The sequence below is a fragment of the Pyxicephalus adspersus genome, chromosome 4, assembly GCF_032062135.1.
Source record: "Pyxicephalus adspersus chromosome 4, UCB_Pads_2.0, whole genome shotgun sequence".
Taxonomy (NCBI): domain Eukaryota; kingdom Metazoa; phylum Chordata; class Amphibia; order Anura; family Pyxicephalidae; genus Pyxicephalus; species Pyxicephalus adspersus.
The window spans coordinates 54533827-54550856 of NC_092861.1; the positions used below are offsets into that span (position 1 = coordinate 54533827).

At 34.3% G+C, this 17030-nt stretch overlaps 1 protein-coding gene across 1 annotated transcript in view; it reads left to right on the plus strand.

Annotated features, from left to right (window-relative positions):
• LOC140329763 (probable cation-transporting ATPase 13A4) overlaps nt 1–16704 on the plus strand; it is a 30914-nt gene extending 14210 nt beyond the window's left edge. Inside the window, exons 8-26 of the mRNA XM_072410153.1 lie at nt 242–314; nt 1826–1957; nt 3409–3579; nt 4895–5052; nt 6913–7101; nt 7820–7881; nt 8174–8324; nt 8415–8498; nt 9406–9565; nt 10556–10673; nt 11526–11650; nt 12497–12663; nt 13560–13682; nt 13863–13942; nt 14228–14270; nt 14360–14469; nt 15575–15671; nt 15771–15843; nt 16526–16704. Of these exons, the coding sequence (XP_072266254.1) occupies nt 242–314; nt 1826–1957; nt 3409–3579; nt 4895–5052; nt 6913–7101; nt 7820–7881; nt 8174–8324; nt 8415–8498; nt 9406–9565; nt 10556–10673; nt 11526–11650; nt 12497–12663; nt 13560–13682; nt 13863–13942; nt 14228–14270; nt 14360–14469; nt 15575–15671; nt 15771–15843; nt 16526–16704 (2295 nt within the window). The remainder of the gene's footprint in view (nt 1–241; nt 315–1825; nt 1958–3408; nt 3580–4894; nt 5053–6912; nt 7102–7819; nt 7882–8173; nt 8325–8414; nt 8499–9405; nt 9566–10555; nt 10674–11525; nt 11651–12496; nt 12664–13559; nt 13683–13862; nt 13943–14227; nt 14271–14359; nt 14470–15574; nt 15672–15770; nt 15844–16525) is intronic.
• Nucleotides 16705–17030: the final 326 nt, after the last annotated feature.

Consider the following 17030-nt stretch of genomic DNA (forward strand, 5'->3'; position numbering starts at 1 on the left):
CAAATGTTATGATTTAAAACCAATTTCCTATTTTTATTGTGTTTGACTGCCCTTGTTCCTGTTCTCCTTAAGAATATGCAAATACAAAATAAAGTTCTCATACATAATCTATATTTTATTATTCCATATCTAGGACTTTATTTTTTTACTTTTCACTAAAATTTGTAAGAGAATGGATCATGTCCAGATTTGTATCAGACATTCTTTTTACTGAAATGCATTTGGTATTTACATTTTACAGCAATCTTCAAAGCTCCACAATTTGGTGAAAGCGCATAATAATATGAAGGTTACTGTCAGTCGTAGAGATGAAGGTAAGCTTAGAACAATTTTTATTGACAAGGAAAACTGTGGTTTGAGTATATATAAGGCATAATGTGGCATAGGTGTCAGTGCAGAAATGCAATAGCAATAACATATTAAGCGACTGTTTTATGAAAAGTTAATTTATCTACATATAGTGCTGCTCTGGATAGCAAAAACTTGCCAGTTGTTAAATGTGTGCTGTAAAAGCCTATACTTACACCTATCTTCCTCCATTAATGTTCCTGTTCCTTCCCCCATTTAGAGCAAAATGCAGTAAACAGTAAGAAGGTAAAAATGTCTATAAACTCCCTTTTCCAAACATTTTTTTACTCAACTATATAATGAGCATGCAATGGGCATTTAAAGCAGATAAACGTGCTACTTATTTGTAGATTTTTTGTGTGTTTCTCCACCAACACCAATATCAGAAATATGCAGAACCTATGACGTACCTGCTGAATTTGAAATCATCCTAGATGATCCCTGATTATTTAAACAGCGTAAATGACTTTGTTCTGTAAAATATTGGGCCCCTGATGTTTGCATGAGTTCTCCTGGCCTATTCCTCAGCCAGGAAAACCCTATGCAGTGCTGGATCCTAAAATGGAGGTCCAGGTATTGCTCTCCCTCTCTAAAATGGACCTGTTTATGTAATAAATCTAATACACTGCCCCTATTGACTTCACCAGCTTCTGCAATAAACTAAACCTACCTGCCTGTTCACAATACCTTTTATATATTACACTAAGCTGTGCATGTTTATTGTATGATCCAGGCGTGTCTTGCTGGCAGAAATGAATGAACTCCCGTGTTCATGTGCAGGAGTTGCATTATTCCAGCTTAACAAATCAAGATAGCCAAAGATCTCAAACTCAGAGGAGTACTAGGTGAAGATGTCCTAATAAACATAAATTAGATACAAAAGATTGCTACTGTTGAAGGGAAGGAAGTTAATCTGATAAACTCACCTCTCCTCTGATTGTCCCATTTTATATTTACTTTCAGCTTTTCTGGCTTCACCTGAAATGGCGTCTTCTACCTTATGTTCCCTCAAAACATTTTTTTCTGAATAAAGACTGCAAACATGAGGTGCAGTTCACTAAACCGCAATGATCTTACTACTTTTTGCTGTAACGTCATTAAAAAACTGTGATTGATTCAGGAGCTGGCATTGCTGCAGCTAGATGTTTGTGCCTTGCTCAAGCAATGGCTCCAATCGCTTTATATTGCAGTTATGTAAACTTTTTAGTAACATAGTGTAAAAATGTAAGTAAAGCAGAGTGAATGTACATTGTTACCAAAATCTCCTTTAGGACCAAAGACTAAGACTAGATTCTGCATAACACAGCAGCATGGCATAATCACAGGTGCTGAGAAGCATTAAAAGGTGTTCTACACTATTACCTATTAAACTTGCTTATTCCAGAACAAGGAATTTAAAAAGTGTAAATGATAAATACCAATACCAACACCTTTTACATGTTATTCATAAGCATGTTTATTAAATATTTTCTTTCAGAATATAGCCAAATAGAATCCCGCCATCTAGTACCAGGAGATATTATTATTTTGTCCGGAAAAAACTTTTTCATGTCATGTGATGCCATTTTAATCAATGGGACGTGTATTCTGAATGAAGGCATGTTAACTGGTGAGTAATCTTATTTATGGGACAAACAGAATGCTTCTGAATGTGGGGCTACATGTGTTACAATAAAGGGAAAGGATTCAAACTATGGAAGCTAGTGGAATAAATTCCATGAAACAGGGATCGGTAGATAGACATTTTAACATTTCTGTACATGTTTTAAATACCATACTTCTGTAGGCCCAATTAGTAAATTGAGTTCTTTTCTTTCTTTTTAATGGTGGTTGATTTTGTATGGCCAGTTGTTATTTAATATAAACATTTTTAAAGTGAAAATATGAGTCTACCGCTAACACCGTGGGACACAGCAGTACACTTCTGACACAAGGGGACAAAGTGAGAGAAAGTAAAAGGGCTTGATGAGCTTATAAGTCTGATGCGTCGATTTTCACTGTCTATTCATAGGATGGGGATGGGGAAGGGACCAGTAAGTGTTACAGAACTGCAGCAAAGAAAATCATCTTTTCCTCATCCATACAGGGCTGTGTAATGTGGTAGGGCTGTGTATATTCAAACTATTTGGCAGGGTAAACAGCTCTCCATGTGTCAAACTAGATATTTATCTGTGATTTTTTCATCCTTAAACTAACCAATGATAAAATCTCATTGGCTGGTCTGAGTTGCTGCTATCTGTGCATATCACATTTTATAGAAAAAAACAGAGGTTAGACTAAGTCGTCACCCTTCACGTCCAAGTCCAGTCGCAAGTCATTGACACCAAGTCCCAAGCCAAGTCTCAAGTCAAGTCGAGTCCCAAGTGAAGTCACTTCATTTATCAAGTCGTTTGCAAGTCGTATTTAGTCTGTTATAATGCCAAAACAACAGTCAACAATATTTGTTAGATTTTAAATGTGAATATCTAAATTGAATGCAGGCTTCTGTAACACTGCCTTCCTTGCATTCTATGTCCATGGCTTTCTCCTCTGATAGCTGAAGGGGTGTGAGGAGGAAGTCGGTGTTACGGAAGCCTCACTGCCTTCCTCCCTCTTGCAGGTGATGGTATTGTGGTGCCGGAAACCCCTCCCCTGCAAGACCTTTAGTTGAGACACATGGTACTGTGCCTCACTGACCTGACCTCATATAGAAACAGAGCTCTGATCCTGTTATTGAGCACAGGATCATAATCTAAATCCACAGCTTTCTTCTCTGACAGCTGAAGGGGCAGGAGGAAGGCAGTGAGGCTTCTGTAACACTGCTTTCCTCCCCGTCCCCTTGTCAGAGGAGAAAGCCATAGACTTAGAATGCAAGACAAGTGGGGAGGAAGGCGGTGTTACAGAAGACTCACTGCAAGTTGAGTTGCAAATCGCTAGACAAAACCCCCAAGTCGAGTGGAAAGTTGTTTATTAGGTGACCTAAGTCAGGCTTGAGTCCAAATGGCGCGACTTGACTTCCAACATCTGGAAAAAAAAGCCTAAACCTTTGCCTAATTCCTATTTTTCCTTAAATTTTCACAGGGGAATGTATTCCTGTAACAAAAACTCACTTGCCACACATAGATGACACAATGCCTTGGATGCAGTACAGTGGAGAAGATTATAGGCGCCATGTCTTGTTCTGCGGAACTGAAGTTATAAGAACAGAATCAACTGCACAAGGACCAGCTAAAGCTGTAGTTTTAAAGACTGGTAAGTCTATTTATCAGGTACTGCTAGTATAACTAAATTAGAAATTTATGAGTAATTAAAATGGACAGCTTTAGGAAAATATTGAACACAGAATAAGCCATCCTGATCTATGGCTGTTTAGTGGGTGTTGCCATACTCTGCTGTAATACTGCCCATGGTTTAGGAACTTGCCAAACACTGGGTACATCAAGAACCTGCACTACTTTTGCATTCCTGAGATTTCTATGCATCCACAATTGACTGTGCATGATTGCTACCTGAAATAGTTTATAAATAATGGCAGGTGATCTAGCAACTGAACTACTGGATTATTCATGATTACTAGTATGTGAAGTCAATTTTTACATTTCTTTTGGGATAGAGTAGGGGAGGCATTCATTGTTGTCCAACATTGTTACTAATCACAAAGCATAATGGACAGGAAAGGAGGGGAGATTTCCCTCATCTTGTAATGACTGGTATTTTTTTCTGCTTTGGGGAGGTTTCCTCTTACTTTCTCTTACTGTTGAGTCAGTCAGTGGGACTATCCCCTCTCAATAAAAGATGGTTTTGATTTTAGATATACTTATGCATGTAATAGGAACTAGCTGCCGATCATTGCATGTCTACTCCCCTTCAATAATCAAGACAGCATTTTAAATTATCAAACATTGCCCACTCCTATCAAAGAATGAAAAACTGGTGTAATCCTGGACCACAAGCTCCCAAATGTTTTGCATGGCTAAATATTAGTATTAGTTCTACAGCAAGTTCTAAAGGACTGCAGGCATGTACACAAGATGTGTTCATAGGTGTAATATATGTATCTTTAGTAGATTAAATATGTAAAATTGGTCATAGGTCAGCAAGCACTGACAAAAACAGTGGAGACATCAACATGCAAACAATCCTAAACTATCACTCTGCTTTAAGCATGTAGCAATATTTTACACAATTCAATTTGACTGCTATAAATCGGGGACTTTTCAAAGGCTGGCCTGGTCAAGGCACTTCTTGCTCCATCCCATTTTAGCTCCTCCATCTTAATTTTTTTTTGTTCCTTGTACTTCTCCCAACCTGTGTCTTTGTAGGCCGTCTCCAGGTCTTACCAGGTTTACCCAGCCCTCTCTATTAGCTACACCAGTAAAATGGCCTATGAACATTCTGGACAGATCATTGGAATTACATATATAAATATAAAAGCACATTATACATTTTATATATAATTCTTAGTGCATGTGTAACATATTAAACATATATTTCATACTGTAGGAAATATTGGAATATTGAGTCTTGTTATATAATATTATGTTTCATAACCTCTATTTTATCATAGGATTTAATACAACTAAAGGTGACATGGTGAGATCCATACTGTATCCCAAACCCCTGAACTTCAAACTGCATCGAGATGTAAAATGGTTTTTCATCTTTTTGGGAATTCTTGCAATAATTGGCATAGTCTACGCTGTCATCATATTTGTACAGAGACAGGTATTACAGTATGACTATATTGCCTAACGTTGTACCTTTCAGCCTCATCAGTCATAGAAATTATGTATTGGTAGTGATATTCCAGCTAATGCTGTTTTAAATTACAGTTTTAAATTATTTTCAAATACATTCTGTCTGGGAGGGTGCTGAAAAAGGATACAAGCTCCTCTGGTTTGTCAGCTGTATATTCTAGGCAGTAAAAGATAAAAATACTAATGAGCTGTAGATTCATTTTAGATTTGTGGTGGCTCTTAGGGTCCATTGCCTTTGTGTTTGGAGTTGCAGTCCTTTTCTTCCTCCAGGGGAGGAAAGGCAACTGCACAGTTAGAACCAACATGTTGCTTTCATGATTCATGCTGCAAATGCATCCATGTACAAATGCTTGCACAAAGTGGTTCCCAGACCTGTCCATAGAGATGAATAGGAGCAGTTGGGAGCGCAGTTGAGAAAATTGTATAACACTGCGGTTTACAAGAAGTCCGAAGGGACCTTAAAGTAGGGAAAGCTCCGAGCACAGCTTTTTATTTTTTCTTGTCCTGGTACAGATTTTCCCCTACTTTCTGTTGGATCACAAAAAAAACATGACAAGGACTCCAGATAAGGGGGGTAATGTAAACCTACTTTTGGCAAGATCTGTCTGAAATGTTGCCTGAGAAGATGCCTCTTTAGTTTACACAAGATTCAAAGTGTTCATCATTTTCTGTGATCTTGTTGGAAGGAAGATGATGCCAAACTCTTGCTCCATGGAGGTTGGGGAAAAAAAAGATAAGCAAATACAGCTTTTTAGCAGGATGGAGGAGCCTTAAATGTGAGGTCTGCTTTTAAGTCACATCACATTTTAAATAAATATTCCCTCACCAAAGCTTGATGTAGCATGATTGTGTGTAGTTTAACACAGAAATGCCTTTTCTATCCTCATCTACCTATCAGTTTGTGGCAGTCGGTCACAGTCTGTGTTAATTTGTGCCTGCCAGTGTTTGCCAACCTGTGCTATGCTCGCCATACACATGAGAACCACATAGCCAATAGAAAGAAATTCAATTCATTTTCTTTTGACAATTTACTTTGCATAGTTAACATTTTTCAGCATAGTAAAATGGGTAAAGCTGTGCATACTTCATTTGTGTAATCATTTGCAAATTATTTATTTTTTCTACTTTGCATTGTTAACATTTAAGGTCAGATCAGGTGAGGTAAGATGAGGTAAACTGTGCACACCTTAATTGTCTAGTCATTTACAAAACAAATCCTGCTTTAATTTTTAATTTACCTCTACATGAGTATTCAAATTAAACCCAGTTTACTATATTTAATAAGCTACACAAACATTTACAGTGCCAAGTGAAGAGCCTCTATTTACTTCTACAAATTTTTGAACCATAGTGTGCATTTAGTTTTTCACACATGACTTCTCCATTTTGGCTTGCTGTGTGTTGTTTTACACCTGAGAACCAAAGTGCAACAGACAATGTCCTGAAAGGTAAAAAACTATGAGCTGAAAAATAGAATAATTTCTCTTTTTCATGAATATAATTTTACTTAATCATATCATATTTTTTCCTAAAATAACTTAATTGCATTTCTCTCCCATGGCATATTTCAGAACACGGATCTAAAACCTAGAAAAATGTAACAAGACTTTCAGTTCACTTAAATCCACCTGGCACACCAATGACCTGCCTTCATATATATAACATCAACATTTTATCATCATTATGCACTTATTTATATATAGTACTGACATATCAAATAGTGTTTTTGGGTCCATAGTCATGTCACCAGCTTTCCCTCAAAGGGGCTCACAAAGTCCCTTACTATCTGCAACTGTTATATGATCTAAATACATTTCTTTATTCATAGGTTTCTGCTTGGAGAATAATTGTGGAATCACTTGTACTCCTGACATCTGCAATTTGTCCAATCATTCCAGCAGCATTGACTGTTGGGATTCTTTATGCCCAAAGCCGACTAAAGAAGAAAAGCATCTTCTGCATCAGTCCAGACAGAATAAACATGTGTGGCCAGCTTAACTTGTTCTGTTTTGATAAAGTAAATATGACAATTTTATTCATACAATTATTTTTATTAGAATCGATAAAATCATTAGAAATTATTTTAGAACCATATTTGAAATTAACTGAGCTAAAAATTCCATTGCATGTTCTGTACAACAATAGTATTTATCCACCGTAATAAATAAACTGGTCTTCAATAGAAAAGTCACCATACTTATAGTTGTATTGAAACCCAATTTGGCTTAGACTCATGCCTTAAACTTATTATTGTATAACATACATCAGCTATTGATGACATTATGCAAAGATAGTAATTCTATAGAGTCTCTTTAGGCATGATTTGGTTCCTACATTTTATTAGGGATTTTACATTAAATACGTTATATAAAACTCCCAAATAATACAAATAATTATGTTTAACATAGTAAATTAGAGTGTTAAAGTGTCCTTAGGAGCATGTAAAGCCTAATGATTCTTTGTAGTATAGAATGGAGTGTGGAATGGTTAGAATCATCATGGTTTATGTTGATATTTTTCTTCCCTCTCTGTGTTTAACCTGTTCTTTTTATCCATATTCATGTGATTATTGTCTCCATTGGAGTTTTTGAGGAGAATCCAATATTTTAGGGGTGTCATATGAATTGGAAATTACCAAATAATAATTAAAAAGAAATAGATGGACCCAAAGAAAAATATAAATATTTTTATATTAGTGATTTTACTTTAAGCTTTTCTTTTTGTATTTTATCTAGACTGGCACTTTAACAGAAGATGGGCTTGATTTAATGGGAGTTATTCCATCAGGAGGATCCTGGTAAGTTTTTAGAAGAATTTCTATATTGTACCTTTCTAACCAGCCTCTGGTACTCACAGGTCTATGTACTTTAATTGACTAATAGAAAAAGAAAGTAAGAAACAAAATGCATCATTGGGGGTGGGGCTGGGTAAGTATTAAGGTAGTAATAATGGTGGTAGGACATATTGAAATAAATATTCATGATTTTAATTTGGAGATCTCTATTGAGACATTCTTTGACTCGTTGCCTGTGTCCATCCTTGCCTCCTGAATAATGCTGCTTTTGCATAATTTGGTATTTTTTCTGCAGCTTTCAGGAAATTCTTAAACATGACCAGATGAATGAGCTCTCCTGGGGGCCCTTGTTTGGAGCAATGACAAGCTGTCACTCTCTTATCATGGTTGATGGGAAATTACAGGGCGATCCTCTGGACTTGAAAATGTTTGAAGCCACTGGTTGGGTAATATAAACAATACAAACATTCATTGTACATTTACAAACTCAGCTGAACAAGGAAAATAATACAACAATGCATTTTTCATTTGCACAGGTATTAGAGGATACTAGCCCATGTGATAATGAGAAATCCTCAAACCAGAATATGGTTGTACGCCCTCAGCCTGGATCATATAATGTACGTTTTTTAAACATAATTTACCATCGTGTAGAGTAGAAACCAATTCAATTTATAATGTATTTTTAAAAAGTAACATAATGTAATTTATTTCTAAAAAAATAATATGCTTGAGTTTATAGTTAATTTTTTTTGGAACTGGATTGGATGACTGAACATCATAACTGCACCTCGTTCACTAAGCTGATTGATTGTTTTTTTTATACTAATTGCAAAGGGAATTATCAGTTAGCTTGAGCAAGTGTGAGCTAAATTCTGTTTTTTTTTAATCTTCCCTGCACAAGAAAGATTTTATTTATTTTGTTTGCAAAGTGGATTTTAATTTTTTTTTTCCATTAATTAGGATAAACAAAAATGTACTGTGAAAGTTAGAAGACTTCAGGGACATTGTCAGTATTAAAAACCCCAAATTGAGTTATGTATAATTAGTAAATGACGATAGAAACATAACATGATATTTTGTAAAGTATATTGACTTATTTAGTTATTGCGTACAAACCACAGTATTCATATAAAACAACAAATATATTTAACTTTTCTGACTTCAGTAAGGTAAATTCTGGTAATTTCGAGTTACTGCTTTTTGGTCATTATTAAGCTAATGCAGTGTTTGTTGAATTAGCACAATTAAAGTAGTTTATATTCATATATGGGTTTCATGCAAAAAAAGTAAATGAAGCAAAAATGTTCCTGCCCAAAGTAGCTAGACAGATGATAATTACAAAATTAATACATCAAGAAAATAAGGTATTCCTAGACTTCCTTACACACCTCAGTAATTAGTGGTTATGGTATCACATCTATAATTAGTTTTTTTTGCTATTATTGTTTAGCTGCACCTTGACAGTAAACTAAAAATTGAAAGTAATGACTTTATATTCAATTAACATTATCTCACTTTTTCCAGAACACAGTGCAAGGAGTGAATGTTGTATTCCAGTACCCGTTCTCTTCAGCCTTGCAACGTATGTCTGTAATAACTGAGGTTATAGGAGGTGATGGTGAGCTAACTGTTTACATGAAAGGAGCTCCAGAGATGGTGGCCAGTTTCTGCAGGCCAGAGACAGGTAGTTTTTATGTATTAATTTGCAATGTCATCAGACCTAAAATGAAACGAGTCACAAGATAAAAGTAATCTGTGATCATTGTTTGTAGCCCTAACAACTGCAATATATGAAACTGCTAAAAATATTGTATTTGCATGTAAACATTTAACTGTACTGTAAGACATAAGGTGTCCTAAAGAAATGCCCTTTACGTATCTCTAAAGTGAAAAAAAAATATTGAAAGGTAATTACCATAAACACAAACTTTTTATGTTACCTTATGTTTTATGTTATCTTACCTCTGAAGTGTTTTATGTTATCCTATAAGGCCACTGCTGCAGGGGTTTGTAGTTTTTACAAACATCATTTAACTTCACTAAAGTATCTAGTGCATGAAATGTCTGCCATGCTCTATGAACAAATGTACATCAATGATCAAGAAAAAGAATTTGCAATACTGAATAGGAATGAAATGTTTTAAAATTAAGCATGCAGTGTTTCTGTAAATCAGTGTTTAGGTTCCCATATGTCCCCTTGACTCCCCCAAGCAATTTTGAAGTTAATACTATGTTCAATGGCTTTGCAATTAACCGAAATGTTGATTGACATATTTAAAAACACAATTTCCCCACTAAATTTCATATTTTTAGTTCACTCATCATTACAAATATCACAAATATCACCAAAATGAAAGACGAGAAAACAAAGTGTTACCATTTTTCATACAATGATATTAAATTCAATCAGTCAAAACACATTTGACCCTTTGCAAGAAGTATTATTGCATTTTTTAACATCTTCTATTCTCATCCCTTAAACTTGTTTTTTGTACATTTACTATATGACAAAGTTAAGGAAAACCCAACACAAGTAAAAAAAAGGGGAAAAACTTCATGAGTCCTTTTTTTATGATCAATGCAAAAACATACCATATTCTTTAAAATTGATTGTTAATTGTTTAATTAGTTTTTGCTATGGCTAAAATTCACACTTGAATTCTATTTTTAAAAGTTCCAAAAGAATTTTTTGATGAGCTGGAGATCTACACATTTCAAGGGTTAAGAGTCATTGGAGTGGCATCCAAAATTCTTTTGAATACCAATAAGGATGATTTAGAGAGTACTGAAAGGTAAGTTAAGGCATTTAAATACAGCTCTGGTTGAATAATCATTTCAGCACCTCTTTAAAGCACACCCCAATGCTGAAGGGCATGTGAGCTGCTATCAACAAAACAGGGGTCCCACATGTTCACTGTTCCTGTTCACTTGGTATTAGGCAAACCAGTCTGCATGCCCAGCATACCAAGTGTGGATGGGGGCACCATGTAAAGCTTATTGACAAATAAACAAAATTATATTTTCCTTATTTTATGACATAACATATATTTATATATATATATATATATATATATATATATATATATATATATATATATATACATATATGATATTTTCTCATAACATCTAATGGTGAAAAATTGTTGCTACTGTGCTATCAAGATTCATTCTGGCACAATTAAATTTAAAAAGACATATATAATGAATTCCATATGATAAATAAGAAAAAATTGTCCAGAAAATGCTAAGCAAATCCCCTCATATCTTACTTGGTAAATATTAGCTCTTTTTTTCTGAAGTATTTTTACATCAGAATCATTGTTAGATATATTGGTACATTGTTATATTGGTAAATACATCTAATGTCTATTGTTTAAAAGTTATGTTACAGAACTCTTAAAAGCTGGCTGTTAGAAAAATAAATCAGTCTGCCAAACTGAGGTATGACCCAGATTAAATTTTCTGGAACCTAAAAAAATGTGGATTATGCTCAATCTTCTTACTTTTACTATTTAATTCTAATGCTCTTTTAGGCTATTGGAGGAGTATTAGAGAATTTCTACTTGAACAATGTTTATATTTTATGTTTTTTAAGTCTCTTCCAATCTCCAAACCTCTTAAAACGTCTATTTATTTTTCTGAAGGGAAGACGTAGAATGTGACATGGAGTTTCTGGGTTTGCTAATATTAGAAAATCGTCTTAAACCAGAGACCAAACCAATCCTTGAGGAGCTCATTGCAGCCAACATCAGGACTGTAATGATCACAGGTAGAATTGCCATGATGTATTGTATAAATATCAAATCATAGTACATGGACTTTTATTGTTAGTGTTAAACAAATTTAAAACACAGCATGTGTGTTTTATGCTGGGGGAACTCTTTTTGGGTATCTTTACTGTACTTTAATATTGTTCATGGGTGCCTAAAACTTATCTTTAGCCGTGCAGCCTGATGTATTTATCCGCATCCCCATCATCTGTGCTGGAGTGAGTTTCATCTGATTTACTGTTGCTGACTTGCCTGTTTCTGACCCTGCGAGTTTATGCTGTCTGGACCAAACTTTTGCCTGTGACACCAACTCTGCCTGTGTTTGCCCCTGTGTACTTTATCTGGTGGATGGTTTATCTGTTATGACCTCTAGCTTTGTAATATGGACTTGTCTGTTGGAATCTTCGTACTGCATTATCTGTGGGCTCCTGGTCTTCTGCCAGCTCTTCCCCAGGCACCATCCCTTGCGCAGTAAGTCCTGGGGGGAACCGTGTGCTGGGAAATACAACGTGTGAAAAACGTGTGTGGTGTTAGATTGGGGGACTGCTGTCTGGTGAGTATTTTTGCTGGACCAGGGCCTTACATTTATACTTATTAAACATTTTCTGGGCATGGGGCAAATTTTGGGCCTCCAAACCTGGTGAATAGCCTTACTTATCCATATTTACTCATATAGCTGGACTTTTATGGAGTATACCTATTTTATTGTCTGTAATGTGTCTAACGGGGGAATAAAAAGAAACATATAGCATATGTCTAACATAATAAGCACTGACATCACCATATGTGTTAAAAGTGTATCTTACACTTTTAACACATATAATGACCATAATATTTTCTTTTAGGGGACAACATACAAACAGCAACTACAGTTGCCAAAAACTGTAGTATGATTCCTGATGACAGTCAAGTGATTCTAGTGGAAGCATGTAAACCTGAGGGCAGTTCTTCAGCATCTGTTACCTGGAAACTTCTGGAATACCCACAGGCTGAAAAAAATAAAGATCTCAAGGTCTCAGTGAATAATATAAATATTTTGCTTTAAAGTTTTTTCAAAGAAATTAGTTATTTAGTCCTTTGATATCTCTTTTTATATCCAAAAATAACTTTAATTGTTGAAATTGTAAGGTTTTTGGAATTAAGTTAGTGCTGTCAAATATTGGTAGAGTATTGTTACTGTTACAACATAAGCAAACTAGGGCCCTGATTTAGAATCCAACCTGGAATCCTCTCTCATATGGCTTTAAAAAACCTTCAGCTATCCAATTGAGCTAAGTGCAGAATAGTGTTTTTAGCAGGATTCACTATATGCAGTGCCTAAGAGCAGTCAACTGATTTCAAAAATTAGTTCATTTAAAATAGATGTTAGAAAAAAAACCCAGGCCTACCACCTAAACTAAAACAAGCAAACGCCTGCACAAGTGTTTGCATTTACTTAACAGTTACCGTCTGTTATGGCTCCCAAACACCTAGCTGTTGCCTAACCACTAGTTTGAATTTAGTCTAAAAGATGTACAAAGTCAGACAATGGTGAGGACTAATTCACAATATGAATAGCTACTAATGTGACCCCGTCTATCTGCTTGACAAATGTTGAAATAAGATGTTAGCGCCCCAAGAGGGTAAATTGTTTTGAATAAAACATCAAACTCATAGATTTATGAGCAAAAACACAAAGTACAACTGAATGCATAATGAACAAACATGTATCCTTGTATATGGTAATGCATACAATATGCATTGTTTTATTTGCATATACTGAAGCAATGTATAAAAAACGATTTTTGATTTTTCTATCATTAGGAAAAATAATAAGGGGAGGGTGCATCTACTGTATCATTATGGGAAATATTTTTTCTTAAATATTTTATTCTTGATCAATTTATTATGTGTGTTTTTCAATAACAGGAAATCAGTATTGATGTTGAAAATATACCAGATGCCAAAAAACAGAGCAGCAATTACCATTTTTCACTAAGTGGAAAGACTTATGAAAATCTAGAAAAATATTTTCCAGATTTGTTACCAAAAGTAAGTTAAGGCATGCTTCTGCAGATGTTATGTATGTTTATGTGTCCACTACAGCAATACACTTAATAAAATAATGGACTGTATGTGTACTAACTACATGACACCCTTTTAGATTCCCTTTCAGCTAAAAGCTAAGGCTTTTAAAAACCAACATTTCAAATGATTTCCTTTATTTGGCAGATATTGATGAATGGAACAGTGTTTGCAAGAATGTCTCCTGGGCAAAAATCAGCAATCATAGATGAATTTCGAAAGCTTGAGTAAGAATTAGAATAATAATTATAAATCTAAAAAAAGTATTTAATAATTTAATTAATTTTACAATATTCGCTATATTTTTATAAAATAAATAAAAGGCACAGAGAGTTCAATCCATTTATTGTCACACCTAGCCACCAGCAGGCTAGTTAACACTTACCACTTATAAGTCATAAATGATTGTATTTTTTGTGCTTTTTCTGCAAAACGTTATTAGTCAAATAAATATAATATTATATTTATAAATGTATGCAAATGCATATTATTGAACTATTTATATTTTTCAGTTATTATGTAGGAATGTGTGGAGATGGAGCCAATGACTGTGCGGTAAGGTTACTTTACTTTTCATGTACAGTGGTTAAGGGCCCTTATTAAAAGTCAAAGTTTAATACCCATCTTTGCCTTTTTTAATATAGGCCTTGAAAATGGCCAATGCTGGGATTTCTCTGTCAGTACAAGAAGCATCTGTGGCTGCACCTTTTAATTCTCATGTCACAAATATCAAGTGTGTCTCTGAACTTTTAAAGTAAGTATTCATTCTGCATTTGTGATTTACACATAAGACCCACTCGTTGCATGTGAATGAGTAACAGACTGAAGAATAAGAAGCACTTTTCATATGGTAACTAGATCTCAGAGAGTTGCTCTCATAGCTTGTTTTTACTATTCCACTACATTCAGCTTGTTAAATAAAATGAATGTCCATGTAATGAAATGTGATCTAATTTTTGTTTTGTCTGGCAGCAAACAGAAGAGAAGGGGATGGAATGGTTAGAACTAGTAATGGGAGAACTCAGCTAGGATGGGTTTCCTATAGGTTCAGCAAATGTTTCATAACTTTCCTAAACTTGTTTCTGGTGAACCCATGCCAATGAACACTTTCTGTTAGTTACCAGCATAAAAAAAGTTGCTAAAATATATTTCTGCTGTTTACATTAGCAACTTGGCTTGTTCCAATTTTACAAGTAGGGTAGCATTGGCTGGTGGTTGTTAGGGGTTCTAGTACTCTCATGAATAACAAGGTAAGGTAAGGCAAGGTAAGGCAAGCCGGAATCCAGTTGTTATCATGTTTGATGTTTGCTGATTACAAATGTTTACATCCGTTTACAAAAACCTGAAGGTCACCACCATCCCTAATTAGAACACTGACATCTATGGGTGTAACAGGAAGAGAAGGACAATTTACTAATTAGACCCTCAACAAAAGCCTGAAAAAGGAATTGGATAAAGTTGCACTTTAAAATATAAAAAATGAAATTTTAAATACCTATAAAACATGTAGGCTTACAAAATTAAAACAAACTATGATACACAATATTGTCCATATGAAATTATTTAAAGATCTTCCTCCAGCAGTTCATCAGATTAGAGGTAACCATAAATAATTGGCAATATAATTATTAATTTCACGTTGTTGGCAATTTAAAGTCAAAATAGCAAAACTTTTTTTTTCCTTGGCTGACCAGACTGCAGGCATAAAATCAATATCATGGAAATGCCAATTGATAACTTTATCTTAAATTTTGTTTTAATCTTCTTCAATGAGCTGCCTGCTATTTATTTGGAAACATCATCAGGATTGAATTTTTATATTTGTTGATTGCACTGAATTCTGTATTATTTTTAAATAGGGAAGGACGAGCTGCACTTGTCACATCTTTCTGCATGTTCAAATTCATGTCTATGTTTGGATTAATTGAATATATCAACACACTGCTGCTTTACTGGGTGAGACATTTGCTTTTGTTCTCAATGAAACTCAGATGTAAACTGTGAAAGCAACAGGGATGTGCCATTGGTAACATTTCTTGATCTATTGTTTTTTAGCAACGAAATATTTTTGGAAACAATCAGTTTCTGGTCCACGACTTTCCCATTATGTTTGTAATCTTCCTTACAAGTGAGTACATTTGCAAAGACTATTTTTATTATATTTTTATATTTTATTTAATAGAAATGTTTAGGATATATATATATATATATATATATATATATATCTAGTAATGCCTAATTCAAATAATATTTACCTGTGTCTACCCCTTGCTGTTAACCTTGTAGGATAATTATGTTTATTACATTTTAGCTCAAAAAATAAAATGTATTTTACTCAAAATGTATTGTTTTTTGCTAATGAGTTTAGAGTTCACTTTGACATCACCAGGTTTGCTAGAGTTTAGCACTGGAGCCAAATAAAACAAGGCAACTATCACAAAGATATTATATAAACTATTTTTAATGCATTTATATTCCAAATGCACATAACATGACATTATTATAGTTTCATCATAGCTCTTCTGTAAAAGAATAGAGGAAACCTATATATTTACTCTGAAATCTAATATCAAATTCTTTAAATGGGTCATATGACCTCTCTAAGTAAAAGTGATTTTGCTATTCATATATCCTTATTATCCTAATATTAATACATATTTATCTTAGGGATATATGATTAGCCATGTATAGGATATAATATATATCATATCTATTTATCTATCTATATTATATAAGATATAAGAAATGTTGCAGTAGACTTTTTATAACACGTGCTACTATCTGTCTGGTTACCGCATCTTTTCTTTCAGTGAGTTCCACTCCTGCATATCCTAAACTGGCACCATACAGACCGCCAGGGCAGCTGATTTCTCCATCTATGCTGTTTTCAGTGGTGTATAATGTTCTTTTTACAATAGCAATGCAGACGTATGCATTTCTTATAGTCCAGCAGCAGCCATGGTACAGCACTGTTGATGTTTATAGGTAAACTTTTAACTACATTTTTCTATATAAAGTATTCAAATAAACTCACAGTAAAACAGTTATTGGCACAAACGTTGATTTATTTATTTTAGCCTGCAAGTGGACACCAATATTTTTTGATGATGATGATATATATAAGTAAATAGAGAGAGTGAAAGCTGAATTATGAGGATGGGAGAAATGAATCATCCTTAGAAGCATAGCTGTTATGTTTGGCTTGAATCTATACCTTGTTTCTGCCCTTATTATGCCAGGAAAGGACAAGGTATGTAAATATATAATATACAAGTTATAGGCCCTTATTATACAAGTTTTGGGCCCTATGCTTCT